A 17,137-nucleotide genomic window follows, 5' to 3' on the forward strand; every position below is an offset into this window, starting at 1 on the left:
TGTGGTGATAGAAGTGGATACATCTGTTGCTGTGTTACTATCTGTCCAAAGTGTAGATGTTGCGTCTGAGGAGACAGTGGAAGTTTCTCCCCTTACACATGAGGGCAAACTCATTTGCAATAATAAAAAAAGAAGAAAGCCTGCTGGGAAAAGAAAGAGATGGTGAAACTGTATGTGCATCTTCCATTTATATTTTATTTCCATTCAAACTGGCTATTAAGTACTAGGTATTGACCATTCTTAATTTTATACACTGATTTTCAGACTGATTTTTGGGATATATTTACTTCAGAACAATGGGTTCTAACTGCTCACTTCTTTTGACTTGGTACTGTGTATCCACACACACACACACATATATATATATATATATATATATATATATATATATATATATATATATATATTTGCATCAATCTGAAGAACGATTTTCTTTCTATATATTTATATAAGAGAACTAATTGTTTGAATCTATTTGAATAATTAACAGTGCTTCACAACCACTACTCTCATAGTTAAATGTTGCCAGAGTAGAGAGTGCTATGAATGTGTTCTGTATGTAATCCAACCCAGGATTCTCCCCAGGAATAAGCTCATAAAACTGCCATGTATCAAATATCCTACTGTTTAATTTATAAAAGCACACTGTCACTCATACTTGCTGAATATTTGTATATACACGTATAATAGAAGGAATAATTTATATGCCTTCTTTTGTGTAAACATCTTTTGTGTTGTTTAGTAGATGTCAATAGCAGTTTCAGAAGGTTACCTTTTGAGCAGGAGCTTGAGCCCATACTTTTCTTTGGACGTAGACTGTGATGTTTTCTGTGGTTATCTGCAAATACACAGCCAAATTACAGTTAATTCAGAAAACTGTCATGTTGATTCTAAAATTTGCTCTCTCAGTGACTGCACATATCTCTATTAGTTTTTAGATAAAGGAGCATATGGTTTCTTTTTGTTCTGGAAAAAAATGGAAACAATAAACAAAACATTTCAATTGGCTGTAAAAATAAGCTCTGTGTCACGAGAAGGTTGTTGTGAAAGTGGAATCGCATCACCTTTGCATATTCAAAACAGACAAGCAACACAATCCATCAATCCATCTGCAACAAATTTTCCATTTTTAATAATGAGCAACTTGTTTCACAAGACACAATAAAAAAATGACTCCTGAAAATTCTCATTTTTCTTCTAGTTTCATCATCGCATGTTAATGTTGAAGTTAGATTTCAATATTTTTTTTGTTGATGTTGCATAACAATATGCTCATTTGTTCAAGGGCAGTTGTTCCTTTGGTCTACAAAGAGGGATGCTATTAGAGGTCATGTATCACCATGTACTGTTGCAATGAACAGGTCTCATGTTGGTTGAGTAAAACGTGCCGCTGCAGTGTGCTCTGAGTACGCATGAAAGTAACTGTGCTCCCAAGTCTATGGGTGTATTTGTTTGGGGACTGAGGATCCAGCCTATGCTGTTGTCTTTAATAATTAAAAAGCAGATCTGATACAACAAATCATGAATTCATACATAGAAAGCTACTGGAAGATATTTCATATCCATAGCTACCATAATGGCTCCCTTTCAGTGGGACTTGTTGCTCACACACAATTAACAACTTGTTTGTTCTCAGAGAATCTCTTGGGTAAAAGCGCGAAGCACAGCTCGTTACACCTACTGCCCAGAGGAACATGCATAACCCCTTTAGGAAACTATCCTGGAAACCACCATCGATCAACAGGTCCTCCAAAATACACTCTCTCTCTTTCTGTTTCTCTCTCTGCTTCCTACTTTAAAAGCAGCTTGCTAATATTCAGTGTTTCATGATTATTTAACTTCAGTTAAGGAAGAGAAAAATATACATTTAATTTTTAAGGTCAATTAAAGGGTGTAATTGAAGGATTTCATTTCAAAGTGCATTACAGCCCACTTTCAAGACTTTTCATGATATATATTGTTGGGAGTGAGCTTTGCACGTGCAAGAAATATCAGTGCTATATTATGATTAACACCATATTCATTAGAAGAATACAAATGTGCTTTTCTTTTTATATCAGCTGCTTTTTTTGCAAAAACGTGTTCTATTCAAATTTCTTACAAACGGATATACAGCATTTTGGAACAAAACTCTTCACTTATACAGTTTCACACAACTGCCTTTTAGGCAAATATGGTAAGAAATATGGTAAAGATTAACAATGCATATAGACAAATGCACTGTACATGGAGCATACAGTTAAATCTCAATATAAAAAGTTTTTTATTCAACTGAACTCCATGGGGGCTTTTCTAAGATTAGTGATCTTATTATTTTATTGCATGATCCTCAACAATTTAATTGAGGAAAAATGTGTCTCTTACCATCAGTTTATCAGTTACTTTGTGTAAAAAGAGTGTCTGGTGTGTTGATTATTCCTGCTTCTACTGTAGCACCTGTTAGCAGCTATTTGGCAGCATTAATCTGGAAATCTCTCAGCACTTACTCACATCCGATACAGCACAAAGTTACAGCACTGTAATTTCTATTTATAAAATATATGCCGCAAAGTTGTACTTACTTTTATCCAGAATGAAGGAAAGTGATGCCTGAGAATGACAGCTGCAGCTGAAGTGAAGAGCGTCTGGCACGATGCCCTTCTCTCTCTCTCCTCACTCTCCTCTCTCTTCTGCCCTCTCTCCAATCCTGCTGCTGTCTCCCTGCTGACATCACACCAGAGGTGGTCTAATTAGTGGAAACTTTGAGCAGCTCGCCATCCTGATTGCACGCCTAGCCAGGAGGGGAGGGACAAAATTTGGACAGCTAGAAGAATTGGTCCACTCAGATGAAGAGATAGCATTGTTCTACAGTGACTAAATCACAAATGCTTTAATTAAAACATGTTTCCATTATGAGCCACGTGAGTCCACTGTCATGCAACCATTCACGTCATATGATTAAAAGGCTCCTTGATGTGTTTTTTTAAGAGCTGGATCATCTAAATATGATTAACATTGCAAATTATCCTAGCACTGGATTACTGTGACTAATTACCATATTATTAGTGTTGCTGCATTACTTTGTACTGTTAGACAGGACAATATTGTAATTGTCCTAATTGACTCTGGTGGCTCTATCTGTGCTTCTTCCATGACTTGCAGTATATGCCACTGTTTTTGATAATAGAAGCTAAATGCTTTCTAGGTGAAGGTGTTTGATTCCTCACGAATACTTTTTCCCAGTACATATACTCACAATTTAAATAACAAAGAAAGCAGAAGCACAGCACTGATTGGTTTTGGTGGGACATTTTTAGTGACCTACTATTTTATATGCTTGAATTTAATTTAATTGACAACTAAAACATTTCATTTTTTGAATAAAATCATACTGTACTGAGAAGATCATGAAAATATACCAATATATGCACTTAATCTACCTCAGTGAGGCCTTGAAGAAGAGAGCACATGTCAGCTGGAGCTGAAGGGACACCAATCACCCCCTCCCTCTCCTCCCTCAAACAACATGGCTGGTCAAGATTGTTGTATTATTTTATTTATTCAGTCATTTTTCAAGCAAGGCAAGAATTTCAAATAAAACTATTCACATAGACATAGTGCTTAATAAATCAAAATCATGTCTCTGAAATGTTAAGCTCAAAACTCATTTAAAATATGTTCATATTACTCTTGGGTAAAAACATTCTGAACTTTTAATGTAAGTCAATGTAAACATATTATTCTTAAGTGATTTTGAAGCATTTCTATTTGGCCATTCATCATGAGATTTTCACAAAATGTAAAAGACATGCTGTGGAGATTTTTTGTTTTGTTGGACATGATGATATATTGTTTATTTTTACATGTTAAATTTTATATTATATTATATTATATTATATTATATTATATTGTCACTGTCCAAAGAAAAACAAGTATCTCCAAAATCTTAACTTTACAGGACAGGGCAAAAACACTCTTTACTTTCAATGTAAGTGAATGAAGTAATGAAGTCATGTAAAATGATTTTATTATTATTTGTAATGGTCCTATCATCATATATATATATATATAATGTTACTTGCAATCTTACAACATATCATAGTTGAAGCTAAGGACCCCACACAGAAGATCACTCCGGTCAGAAAAATCAGCCTTGTGTTTTCTGGAAACTCGTTACCATGCATATCTCACATCACAGTTCACATCCAGATCCCACTGTGGTCACTGACTAATCTAGATTGCACTAGTAGTTTCTGATTAAAGGAAAACAGAGGTATAAGAGGTCTAGAACTGAAAAAGTGTGCTGTGAAAATAATCTGTTACAACTCTAACTTCACACTGTGAGATTTTAACACTGCAGAACTCGATACAAATCAGAAAAAGAGTTTCTAAACCATGCAGTGTGAAGGCTATGGATCATGTAAACAATTCTGCTTCTCTGATAGTTTGTCTACACAAGAATGCAAATTTGTTTGCAGAGGGAAATGACAAATGAGGTAGAGAACAGGAATATGGATATGAGTGGCTTAAAGTATGAAAGGCTGTGAGATGCAAAGCCAGGTTGGTTCAAAGTGTAAGAGTAAATATAATGTAAGAGTGAATATAATGTTTATATATGGAGTCAGTACAGTCAGTACAGAACTGTTGTTTCTTTTCTAGCTCAAGTGCCGGTAGAAGGATGACTGTATGCACTTACTTTGCAATCCCACCATTCAAAAAATGAAGACAAACTAAGTATCATGTTTTAATACTGTCTAAAATGAATTTGCTCATAACCTTTTCTGGTTCTATAGGGTTCTCTGCATTTCAGTTTCACCTTTGATAAGGTAAATGTGGAAGCTCAGTGCCCTGAACAAGGTGTAACACATCCCTGAAGCTGAGATTTTGTTAGAAAAACTTGAGAAACTATGAGAAACTGTACATTCTTTTTGGGCTTTATTTTAGTGCCTTACTCAGTCAGGAATATAGATTATATGAATAAACTGAAGGGGGGAAAATCATACATCAAAAACAAAAACAAATAATGCAGGCCTGTGGGAGATATTCAGCTTTCAAAAAATTTGGTTATGAATTTACATGCTGTACTCCTGCAATTGTTTGCTCCATTTCTCTCATTTCCATAATCTCTGTGGGACTTGAGGCCATATGTGGTACTGGATTGCATTAAAACCAAAATCAAATCACCTGTGCAATGGCCCTAGGCAAATTCAGAGATGCTTATTCATACTTCTTTATGTAACTCTGACTGAAGGTACACTGTATGACTTAAAAAAAAAGACAGAGACTCTCACTTTTCTTATTTACTAAGAAACTAAAAAAATATGTCTTTGTCAAAATCTTACTCAGTTAAAAGTATAGAACTAAAAATATGCATACTCAAGTGTCTAAAAGTAAAAAGTATATTTTGTAACCGCTAAATATAAAGTTTCTTTGTTTGGTGTGTGATGCATGGTTGTGTGATTTGATGACTAATCAGCAGGACACAAAGACAAATTAGTTGCGGCAGTATCATTTCACAATGTTATGAATTTGTTTGGATGTTTTTTTTAATAAGAAAATAAATAGATAAACTCAAATGTATGGGAACTCATGGCAAGAGAAAAAGAAGACAGTCTCTTGGTCTTTGAGATTTATAATGAATACTTTGAGGGTCAAAATGAAAATGTAAAGAGTAAAAAAATGTTTGTTTTTGTTTTTTTTTCTCTTGGAAACATTATTGAGTGAAAGAACAATGATTAAATTTCAATAAAGTCTTCCAGAACAATACTTAAGTGTATCAACAAAGTGAAATCACTTACAGCTTCACTATGTTAGCTTTTTTAAACTGAAAGAAATAGCGTTACTGAGACAGGAGAAAAAATATGGTGTGCACGCACTGCTGTGAGTCGCCCTGTACAGCCTGAAATAATCATTTAAATTTCAAAGGCATTGGGTCGGATTTTGAGGAAGTTTTTTGGACCAAGTCATACATCTTTACTGATTAACGTTACACACACAGGCTCAAAAAAAGCTCTGGCTCGATGTTTAGATCTCAAAATCAACATTATACTGATGATTATATGATGACAATAGTAAACAAGTCACTCAGATCCTTAGAACACATGTCCTTCACTAAGTTTTGACTGAGTTCTCTTTAAATACTCTTGAGCTTGCAATCATCAAAATCATCTGCTCTTGAAAAGGGCCTGAAGCACAACCAATGTTACAAAGTGTGCTTCCACATGTTGCATACAATGACACATTTCCACCAGGGAGGTCCCCAAATCCCCAAACCTTACATAGTACAGCTTTAAGGAAAAGGTTGTGGATCCACCTAAAAATCTGAGAAAAGTGCTCAGTATGTTATATGCACTTTAACTGGAACTCACTATACCTGAACAGTTAAGCTGTATACTCACTTACTTGAATGTTTATGCTGTTAGCTGTATGCTTGAGCATTAAGCTGCTAATGCCAATTTACCTGCACTGTACACTTTGTGAAAATAACTTCTGTGATGCTGTTTACAAACGCTCACTATGATTTGCACACCAGACCTGGTTTACCTCAACATACTGTACACTTCCACTTAAGTATTGAAAGTTTGGCCATGTACACAATTGCATTTAAGAGGAAATGTCGAAAACAAAGGCTATCTAAACAAAATGTACTTAAAAATTGTTTTATAGTGTTACCTTAATGAGATATATGTTCAATATTATATAAGCATATATCATGTATTTAAGAATAATGATCACCATTTATCACTCAGAACATAAGATAAACACACACTGAATATTATTCATTCAGAATTACAGGAAAAATAGAACCTTATGACCAAGCAGGTGGCAGAACATGACAAATGGCTAGCTATGATGGTATTATTTGAATACAGTGAATGGTGTATGGCCTGCTCTGTCCCTGTAGGCAAACATTACAGAGTGGGTGGAGACCCAGGCATGCTCCATGTTTCTCCTGGGTTTCTCTGGGGCTTCTCCTGGAAGATTCAAGACAACGAAACAGCAGCATCTGGCTTTGGCTGTATGAGCTTAATGAAGCCCCTGAGAAAGAACCCTCAGCTCAGTGTGTTTACTTGTAAGATGACGTTAGACCCTGCCCATTCTGAACACCACAGAAATACTGTACAAGCAGCATAGTTGATTATTTATTTATTTGTACCACAGATAATTCCATCTAAGACCAGTTGGACATTTAAAAAAAAAAGTATTTATACAGTTTTGTATATTAATAAACTGTAAATGAACATAAAATAAACATGAAATAAATGACAGTACGTTGGAAGAAGAATGCTATGGTAAGATTACTCTGCTAATGTTTACCATAGTCTGTTTTACCCCGCTGATGGCAAACAGCACATCATCATTTAAACACTACAGTTAAACCCAGTAGTGCTGTCTGAGGACTCCTGTTTCACTCGAAAACCTAATATGACAATAATAATCTTTTTATAGTGAAACGGCCGTGTTTAAACAAAGGCTCGAACAATATGTGTGTTCAAACAATAGACTTACATCTAATATTTGCCATTGTGTTAGACAAACACATTACAATTTTAAATGAATGCTGACATCACTCAGGCGAACATTTTTTGTATTTGCTTGACACGTAATGATTGCTGTTACAGATATTACAGTTGAAATTACATCAATACAGGGCACATCTATAGCATAAGCTATGAATGAGTGATGTCTCAATGAGTGCAGTCATTCTATGGAGATTAATTATCTGTCCATTGGTCATCCACAGCATAATATTATGTAAATAGTCTTTTCTTTTCTTTTTTCTTTTACATAAGGTGAAGTGGAAATAGTACAAGCAAAAATATGAGCTCATTAGTTTAAAAAATCAAACTCTGCTAGCTTTATCACCCAGAATTAGCAGCAGATTTTCCATGAGTAACAACAATCACTTAAGTTGAACCCCCATGAGTGCACTAATGGAAGATTGGGCATAGTCATCCATACTGTTGTTTTTCAGCTATGAGAATTCAGAAAGGGATGCTTCTGCCATCTTGTGGCAACTTTGCGGAACAACACAAGCCTCTGAATGAGAAGACCATTTGTGTGCCTGGCCTCATGACATCACTGCATTTTGTGCCTAACAAATCACCATTCATGCATGTATTCTGATTACTTTGTGCTGCTTTTCCACCGAGATTCTATGTAACATGCATGTCTAATTCTAGTTTGTGGCGGATTGAGGATTTAACATACAGCACAAGGCCTCACTTCCTCACAATGCACAGTTATTTAGACTTGGATAAATAGGATCAGAGACCAAAATTAGTATGTGTGGTTGGACACAACTGGACCATGCAGCTCAGTGGTTAAGCAGATTAGATAGGATTTACTGTCACGCTTGTCTCGTCAGCAGCAGCCTCAGTCGTAGCAACAGGTTGTCCTGCGCAGACCAGTGTGACCAAAAGCTGAATGGAGAAAGTTATCTATCCTTGGTAGGACTCCTCAAAAGCTTACAACACTAGGACTTAAGCCATACGTTGCAACGTTCTTCAATCAAGGTATTTATTCATTGTGTCTGGTTTAGTGATTTGACCTGAGACAGGTGTGATTGTTGTGCTGGAGTAAAACCTGTGTACATGCTTAAATTAAGGGAGATTAGAAACGCTGTACTTAGAAGGTGGAATTACTACAAAGGAATTTAGTTGTTGTTTTCATTCCATTGAAGTGTGTAATGTAATATGTAGTCACTTGTTGCCAATGATGAATATTTACCAAATCCCTTTTTTTTCTTAAAAATAAAGATTCCTGAATGATTCTTGGTTTAGTCATATGGTTTTATGGGAAACCCTTAGTTGGCCTACAACCTTTACATTATGTGGAGGTTCTTTAAGCTTTAAGGGTTAGTTTCCTAACTAGGGATTAAGCCTAGTCCTGGACTACACAGCAATCTGAATGGAGATTCTCCATTGAAATGAATATGCAGTTCAGGACAAGGCTTAATCCCTGTCCGAGTAGATTTCTCACACTCCCATATTTCATTTACAGAAAACGGTTCTTTTTGGTACCTTTACTTTTAAGAGTGTTGTCGATTGATCTCTGCTTTATCAAAGATTTTGCATCTAACTAGCAATCATGCGGCAATAAAAATGACCCAAAATGGTTGCATATGTCCTGTGGTCAGCGGTTGTTTGGACTCTGAAGGGCTTGCTTTACACTTGGAGGTATTTCTGGGTGAGTCAAGCCAGGTTTCTTTGTTTAATTATCAGTTCTAATACCTTAACTTCTGTCATCCTGTTTTTCTGTTGTTTTTCTGTTTACTTAATCATTGTTTATTCCTTTTGGCATAAATAAGTCTAGTGGTACGCTGTATCACAGACAATGTGGTTTGTGTTATAGGTTAACCCTTACTGTGCCATAAAATCTACACCTTGGATACCACATGAATCTGCAAGTGAGGCACATATTGCAGGTGATTGTAAGAGGTGCCCTTAGCGACAGTACATGATTAATTAACTGTTGCTTGTGTGTATAATACTCAGCAAATATCCACATAAAAAAGATAAGATGAATGTCAATAAGAGATGCACACTACTAGTCAAAAGTTTGGACAATCTTGGCTTTTTTTGCAGTTTTCTTAAGGATATTTTGATTTTAAAAATGATCGTCTCTATTCGTGAAATTATACCCAAAACAAAAAATGTCATTTTAGTTGGTATCACAATAATTTAATGATCCTAATTGCCATGAATTTTTCATTAAAAATAATTGGTGGAATGTCTGTTTTCGTTAATATATTTCAGTCAATCAGTTGTGTTGTGACCTGGGAGGGCGGAGTCTAAATAGCCCTATGTGATATAAGGCCAACATTTTTGAGTGGAGTGATTTCATGTAGACTTTTTCATAATTTTGATGCCTTCATTATTATAGAATGTGGTGGTAACACTTAATGATAACAGGACCCAATAAACATTAACTTAATCATAATCTAATAGTTTATTAATGATTGTTAGTAAGTACATACTAGTTACATGCACATTAATAAAAGGTACCGTTTAAATTTTGAACAATTACACCAGCAATCCATAATTATTTTGAATTGTAGAAATCAAATCATCAGTTATAGTTTCTTTATAATGTATTAGTAATTTGATAGTCATAACATATAAATTTTATGACTTTAGCAAATATGAAATATTGAATTATTATGATTAAGTGTATTTGAAAAAAATACTTGTAATGCCATTAAAAAGTGTTACAGTAAATGACTTGTTCTGACATCTTACAGTCACTTCATAATGTATAAATTATGTTGTGCTACTACCTGCCCAGCAGGTGTCAGGATGGCTACACTACAAATTTCTTCTCACTTGAAGTACCACACTGTACTTTCTAAAGCATCCTTCTAAAACACATTACTTGCAGAATCTGAGAAGCAGCACAAGCAGGTGAGGACTCATCAGCATGAGCGTAGCAGTGCCCTACACAAGAGGTTACTAAAGGCTGAGGGGGAGATTCAGGATCTGAAGGCTCAAATTGCCAGTCAAAGGGCGTCATGGGAGATGCGGTTCACAGAGCTGCAGAGAAGACAGCATGACCTGAGAGATCAGGTTAGTGGACATAACATTTGTTCAAAAGGGAATGAAATGCTGTGTGCTGTTGAGATATGAGCTTACCATGTAATTCTCACAGAGTATCTGTTCATCAGTGTTGAATGAGCCCTTAAACGGGTAACGTTTTATTTTAAGGCATACATATTGGGGGTTTACTAAGGTCTTGGTCTTTGTTCAGTAAAGCACAAATTAGACACTTCTAAATGAGTTATTCACTGTGCATTGGGCTTTATTTACTATGACCTGTATTTGTACATAATTAGTGGTCTGTTATGTGAAGTAATTGCGTTATTAGTTGTAATAATGTGCAATAAACACTTTGTTAAAATCTTGTTATGCAAAGTATTCAGCATGAATTACCATCTAAATTCACATTTTATTAGTATATTATGGCAGAATTTGATTCCTATATACAGCTAATAAGGCTTTAATAAGCCACTAATACATAAAAACATGTTCCATATTCTTTAGTAGAGTTTTAGTTGTCACTAATTGAGCTCTTGCTATTAAAAACATTATATGTGACATTTCTTAAAAAACACATGTATGGTATGGCATTGTTTGATGCCCTGTATTTAAAATTAAGGGGTCACTAAAACAGAACTAAAGCACAGTTTGGCTTTTTAATGAAAAAGTTTGTACAAAATAAAATAGAAAACAAAATAACTGATATTCCAAAAAAGGGTGGGAGGGTTATTTCATTAAAGAGGCTCAATTGGTTAAAAAGCACTAACCAAATTTTCAGTAAGTCAGTTTGTATCTTATATTCTAAACAGATAATGACAAAACCACACTTTAGAACATGGGACATATCTTGAAGTATATATGACTAATGGAACTCTTATCAACTTTTAAGTTAAAAACTAATCTAAAGAAAAACAATACACTAATAAAAAGATAAATAATTAAAAAACAAAAAACCTATAGGCATCAAATGCTCCCATAATACACAAATATAATGTGAATTTAGGTGATGCTTCATACTTCAAATAATTTGCATAATAAGATCTTAACAAAGTGCTTGTTGTGCATTATTACAACTAATAATGCAATAATTAATGATTTACACATAACAGACTTCTAATTATGTACAAATACTAGTCATAACACATAAAGCTTAATCCATAGTTAATCAACCATTCAGAAGAGTCTAATTTTGAGCCTGAATGAACAAAGAATAAGATATTAGTAAACCCCAAATATGTGTTCCTCAAAATAAAATGTTACTTTTAAATGTTCTTTTGGGCCTGGTTAGACATAAATAAACTCTATGGGCCAGTTTCTTAGATCTAGATTAAGCCTAAGGTTAGACTAAAAAGTATTTACACTGGTGTTTCACCACTGGCACTGCTGTTTAGTCTAAGGCTAGGTTTAATTCTTAATTACTGTCTGAGCGATTACACACTTACGGTAGACTAGTGCACACCTCACTTTGAAGATGAGACATTTGTCATGGAATTGTCCTTTTTTAGCTGCACTCTGAGATTGTGGTTAGGTCGAGTGCCTTGCACAAAGTCACTGATTCTGAAGAAATGAGTGAAATCTTCTCAGAGGCTGGCTTAGAGAATGGACAGCATTTCGAGGAGAAAGAACACGACTATTCCAGTAAGTCATTTCAACCTCCAAAATGATTTTCCATGATATGACATTCGTCGAGCAAGTTTCAACACCCACTCATGCCAGTAGGCTTTACGGGAAGCATTTGATTCCTGTTGCTTCCTGGTTTCTATTAGGTGGCTTGAACCAAATTCACCAGCTCAGAGGGCCGGATATGAGATTACTGCAAGATGGTGTTTACTCAAACAGTCTGACCTGCAGTCAGGCCACCTTTTCCACTGCTGTCGACTGCAGATCCACCTCTGCCATGTCTGTCAGCACTAGGTAGAACATACTTCTCTCTATATCTTAGTATAGGCCTCTAGACCACCACTACAAGCAAATCCACAAAACTATAAGCAAAGGCCAACTGATATAACTCACAGATTGCCTTTTTGTTGTTCACAAACATTTAATTTAATATTCTAAAATACATATTAGAGTGCATTACTCTTTTCCTTCTCTTATCCTGTTTTTTTTATTTTTTATTTTTTATTCTTCAGTGTCAGCTCATGGAAAAGCGGGACTGGCCCCCACCGTGTCTTTGTGCCCCATTCCCCAATGGACTTGCAGACCGGCCACAGGGTGCGAGTTCTGCTGCCCTCTGGTCGAATCAGCACTGGAACGCTACGCTACCTGGGTCATCTGCAGGGCTCACCAGACATTCACTTGGGTGTGGAGCTTGAGCTGGCTGAGAATGGACAGCAAACGGGCACCTATGAGGGCCAATGCTACTTTGACTGGTAATACTTCTTGCTGCACATGGAAAACTGTGACAAAAAGAGTCTGAGACAATTAGTGTGATTCATCTCCAGAAATATGATAAACTTATAATACAATAATGGAAACAATCCTTCGCCAGTGTTTATTTTTTCATCCCTCTCTCTCTCTCTCTCTCTCTCTCTCTCTGTAGCAAGCCTGGACATGGTGCGTTCGTGGCATTCAGCAAGCTGCTAATGGCCTGGGAGTAGACATACCAATTAAATCACAGAGATGTTAGAATGCAACCTATGGACATATATGCCAACTTGGGTAAACAGTTGTAGGTGCTCATTTAAAAAACATGTACAAAAATAAACAGTATTCTCATTCCATCTTATTAAATGGAACTTATATCTTTCTGGTCTTACAGTACTGGAGTTTGCTGCATTTTACCCTGTCTCTAAATGTGATTAGTAAGTAAAGGCCTTCTGAATAATTGTTGTTTGGTTAATAAAACATGTTTAACGTCTATAAAACATGACCTAGCCAATGTGATACAAGACTCATAAAGCTGTTATTGCTCAAATGCTTAGGTTTTTTATCCCTTTTTGTTTCTGGTCAAAGGAATGTAGTTATGTGTTGAACATTGCAGAAACACTCCATTAGAAACACTCATTAACATTATAGTGTGAATGCCTTTAGAAACTCTCTATTACTGAGTAAATGTGAAATACATTTTGTTTTGAAATTGTACTTACTTTAAAAAATGTAAGTCATCATTATTTGAAATGTTAGTATTTTATATTAGTTGCCGCAACACATTATTTTCTTTAGGTTATACAGAACGTACGATGCACAGATTTCTATGTATATAACCTATTAACTGTATATAAAAACAGCAGCGTTCCAACCAACGTAACTCATAGTTGACAAGATAATGAGAGTCCCAGAGCCCAATAAAAACACCTCCTGAGATGAGATTATTTACTTAATAATTACTTTATAATTCGTCGTTATTGAAGAGTCACATTTCAAGCTATGTGAACCTGTTTAGACTCATACTCCAAATTTAAAACCAACTGCCCAGGATTATTTTGTCATTATGCACTGTTAGTAATAAAGGTTCTGTGCAGGTACGTTTTTTGTTCATCAAGGTACAAACAATGGAAATGTACCCACAAAGGTACAACAGTGGTTTTAAGGTCCAGTTGTGTACCTTTTTTTTACCTTTGTGTAAGTTTTTCCCAGTGGAAAAGTACGTATTTGCACCTTTTCATAACCAAATTCATAATGTTTTAGAACAGAACAATAAAATAAAAAGCCTGGAGACGAGACGGCGTGTGTGGAGTGAATACTACTTAGAAAATATAATTTCAAAGGATTATGGTACAGTTATGTTCCCTGACTAAAGGTACTGAGCTGTACCCTTGAGGGTACCACCCCAGTGACAAGTGAGGTACTGCCCCAGTGACATTTTCGTACCTTTATTTCTGAGTGTGAGGACCAAGTGTCTTTGCTCTGAAAAATACAAATAGCACAGAAAAAAAAAAAAGCTTTTGCTTTGATTCTATGCTTTCCAGATCTAATGAAGCTTGGTCCTTAATGGAAGGTAATTTACACCGGAGGATCCTCATGGACATTTAGTTTGAGACTGGTGTGCACTAGCAGTACTGGTAAAACTACACCTTCTAATGGGAGCTACTGAACAGAAACATTTTTTCAGTTGTAGCTTTGCCTTTTACCAAGAATGAAGAGTATATTGTTACGTAAGAGACTAATTATGTATATTGTACAGAGTGATTTATGAAACAAATCCTTCCTCATCATAGTCTGATTCAGAGCCAAGAGAGTTAAATGATGAGGAGAAATCATACCAGTCATCACTACAAATGATATGAACCATACAATTTCCACAGTAATTAATCATCAGCACAACATTTTCGTTATAACAAAACTATAAAAGGTAGTTTGCCTGACAAATTATTTGTGGTAATGCTCTATTTGACTGGTTTGGGCACTATATAAGTGCTACTTTTTACTTTCTTGACATTTTTCTTGTATGCATTCAATCATACCATTCACCCTACTCTACCTGCCTTAGAGAAAAAGAAAAGGAAAAGGGTACGTTTCAGTGAAGAACAGTGAGCTAAACAAATTGTGAGTAGATAATTTACATAGAGCTGCTTTGCATTTTCCTGAGCATGCCTTTTTGCTGGGAGTGGACAGCTTAAATCTATGTAAACTTCCTTCTTGGAAAGCTGCAATTTTTCCCCAGTGAATTTCCCTGTAACTGCTCAGGTGTACTTCCTGTGTAATTTCCACAGAGGAGGAGAGAAAGAAACAAACAGGTACACATGCACAGTACATACTTTAATGCTTGACTGCAGGAGATTGGTTTCTGTTTCAGAAGCTTCAGGGACATGTTATGGTGCAAAGAATGTTTTTTGTTTTTAAGGAGGCTGAAATTTAGTTCTGTAGAAGTGGCTGTTCACTAGCACTGTGCTATTATCATGCTAATTGTCATGCAGTAGCAGTTTAACTTAGGCAGCAAGGTCACTTTGCTTATGTAATATACCACCATTTTTACATTTGGTGACATTAATGCAAGTTATATTCAAGAAAGCATGAAGAAAAAAGAAATATAAACACACTGATTCATTCACAAAAGGTCAGCTATTCATGTCATATTGCGATAACTGTTCTACTTCACTAAAACTACTAAAAAGCCTCTCAGAGGCAAAGTGTGAGAGCAAACATAGATTGAGATAGCACTGGCATTTTTTACTGTGTAGCACTGTTCATGAGTCAAGACACAGGCAAAGGACAGAATTTGCATACAGTATACTTGCTCTTAAATCGTGTAATTTGCATATTGTGTGCTTGTAAGGTCAACACAAAACTGTTGCAAGGTGTCAAGCTATTGCAAATATCTCACTAAGCCACATTGCACTACATCTATTCATAACATTTTCTGGAAGTTAAATATTAATTGCCACTTATTAAGGATGCACTGATACCGATACTGATTTCGGGTATCCGGCCGATACTGTGCTCATTTAGTCATACTCATACTCATAAACATTCACCGATACCAACATCCGATACCACATGATATCATCTGATGTAAATCTACACATGCATAAGGCAAAGTACAGAATTTGCATACAGTATACTTGGTCTAAAATTGTATAATTTGCATATTGTGTGCCTGTAAGGCCAACACAAAACTGTTGCAAGGGGTCAAGCTATTGCAAATATCTCACAAAGTCACATTCCACTGCTATTAACATTTTCTTGAAGTTAAATATTAATTGCTACTTATTAGGGAAGCATTAATGCCAATACTGGTTTCAGTTATCCGGCTGATATTGTGCTCTTTTAGTCATACTCATACTCATAAACATTCACTGATTCGAACATCCGATACCACCTGACACCAGAATGAATGAATGAATGAATCACGTGCGTCACGTGCATCATCAGCAAACAAACTAACCAGCAGAACGAGCGAAGATAATTAACTCTGAACATCTCTCAGCTGCTCATTAGAGCAAACCGAAGGCGAAAAGGGTGAGATGTGTTGCATTTCCACAGTTTACAGGCTTTAACTTATGTTCGGCGCTGCTGCCATGGTAACGCTGAATGATGGCGCACGCGCAGTGGAAACAAGCACATGAATTCCTATCTGAGCGTTCACATTAAGGTCGCATGGCCATGAATCGGATGCGTATTCGATCTAGCACCACATATGAAAGTGGCTCAGGTCGGATTTGAAAAGATCAGATTTACGTGTCCACACAGCCCAGAAAATATCAGATCTGAGTCACATTAAGGCAAAAAATCGTGTCTGTGCCACTTCAACCTGGTAATGTGACTGTAGCCAAAGTTTTAAGTCACTTTAAACATTCTGCCCTGCAAATTCCCACCAGGAATATACTGTGATTTTAACCCATTTTAAACACCCACTAGCCCAATCACAATCACTTCCCCAGTGCAGGTGGAGACACATATGCTTGCAAAACGGAGGAGAAAAAGTCAACATTTGCTACCAAAGTTTGTATATGCCTAATTTACTCTGTTTGACTGACTTTTAAACTGGTTTTGTTAAATAGACTGTAGAGAGACTTTATTGTCCTCCCCTGTATGTTTCAGCACGGTGCGGTTAGCCAAGCTGCTGTAGCTCAGTTTCTCAATATGTTTGTGCAGTGCACAACTGAGCAATACGTCAATTTTGGATGTAACAGATTTATTTGAAATTATTCATGGACAGAGCTGTATGTATTTCACACTAC

The 17,137-nt window shown here is 35.9% G+C and overlaps 1 protein-coding gene across 1 annotated transcript; it reads left to right on the forward strand.

Annotated features, from left to right (window-relative positions):
- The first annotated feature begins 9,083 nt into the window (after positions 1 to 9,083).
- LOC118813157 (centrosome-associated protein 350) lies at positions 9,084 to 13,282 on the forward strand. Its single transcript, XM_036578338.1, has 6 exons — positions 9,084 to 9,168; positions 10,360 to 10,544; positions 12,020 to 12,152; positions 12,281 to 12,428; positions 12,647 to 12,886; positions 13,057 to 13,282. The coding sequence occupies exons 1-6, from the start codon at positions 9,084 to 9,086 to the stop codon at positions 13,112 to 13,114; spliced, it is 849 nt and encodes a 282-aa protein (XP_036434231.1). The 3' UTR covers positions 13,115 to 13,282.
- The last annotated feature ends 3,855 nt before the right edge of the window (positions 13,283 to 17,137 follow it).

This window comes from Colossoma macropomum, unplaced genomic scaffold (genome assembly GCF_904425465.1).
Source record: "Colossoma macropomum unplaced genomic scaffold, Colossoma_macropomum, whole genome shotgun sequence".
In the NCBI taxonomy this organism is placed as follows: Eukaryota; Metazoa; Chordata; class Actinopteri; order Characiformes; family Serrasalmidae; genus Colossoma; species Colossoma macropomum.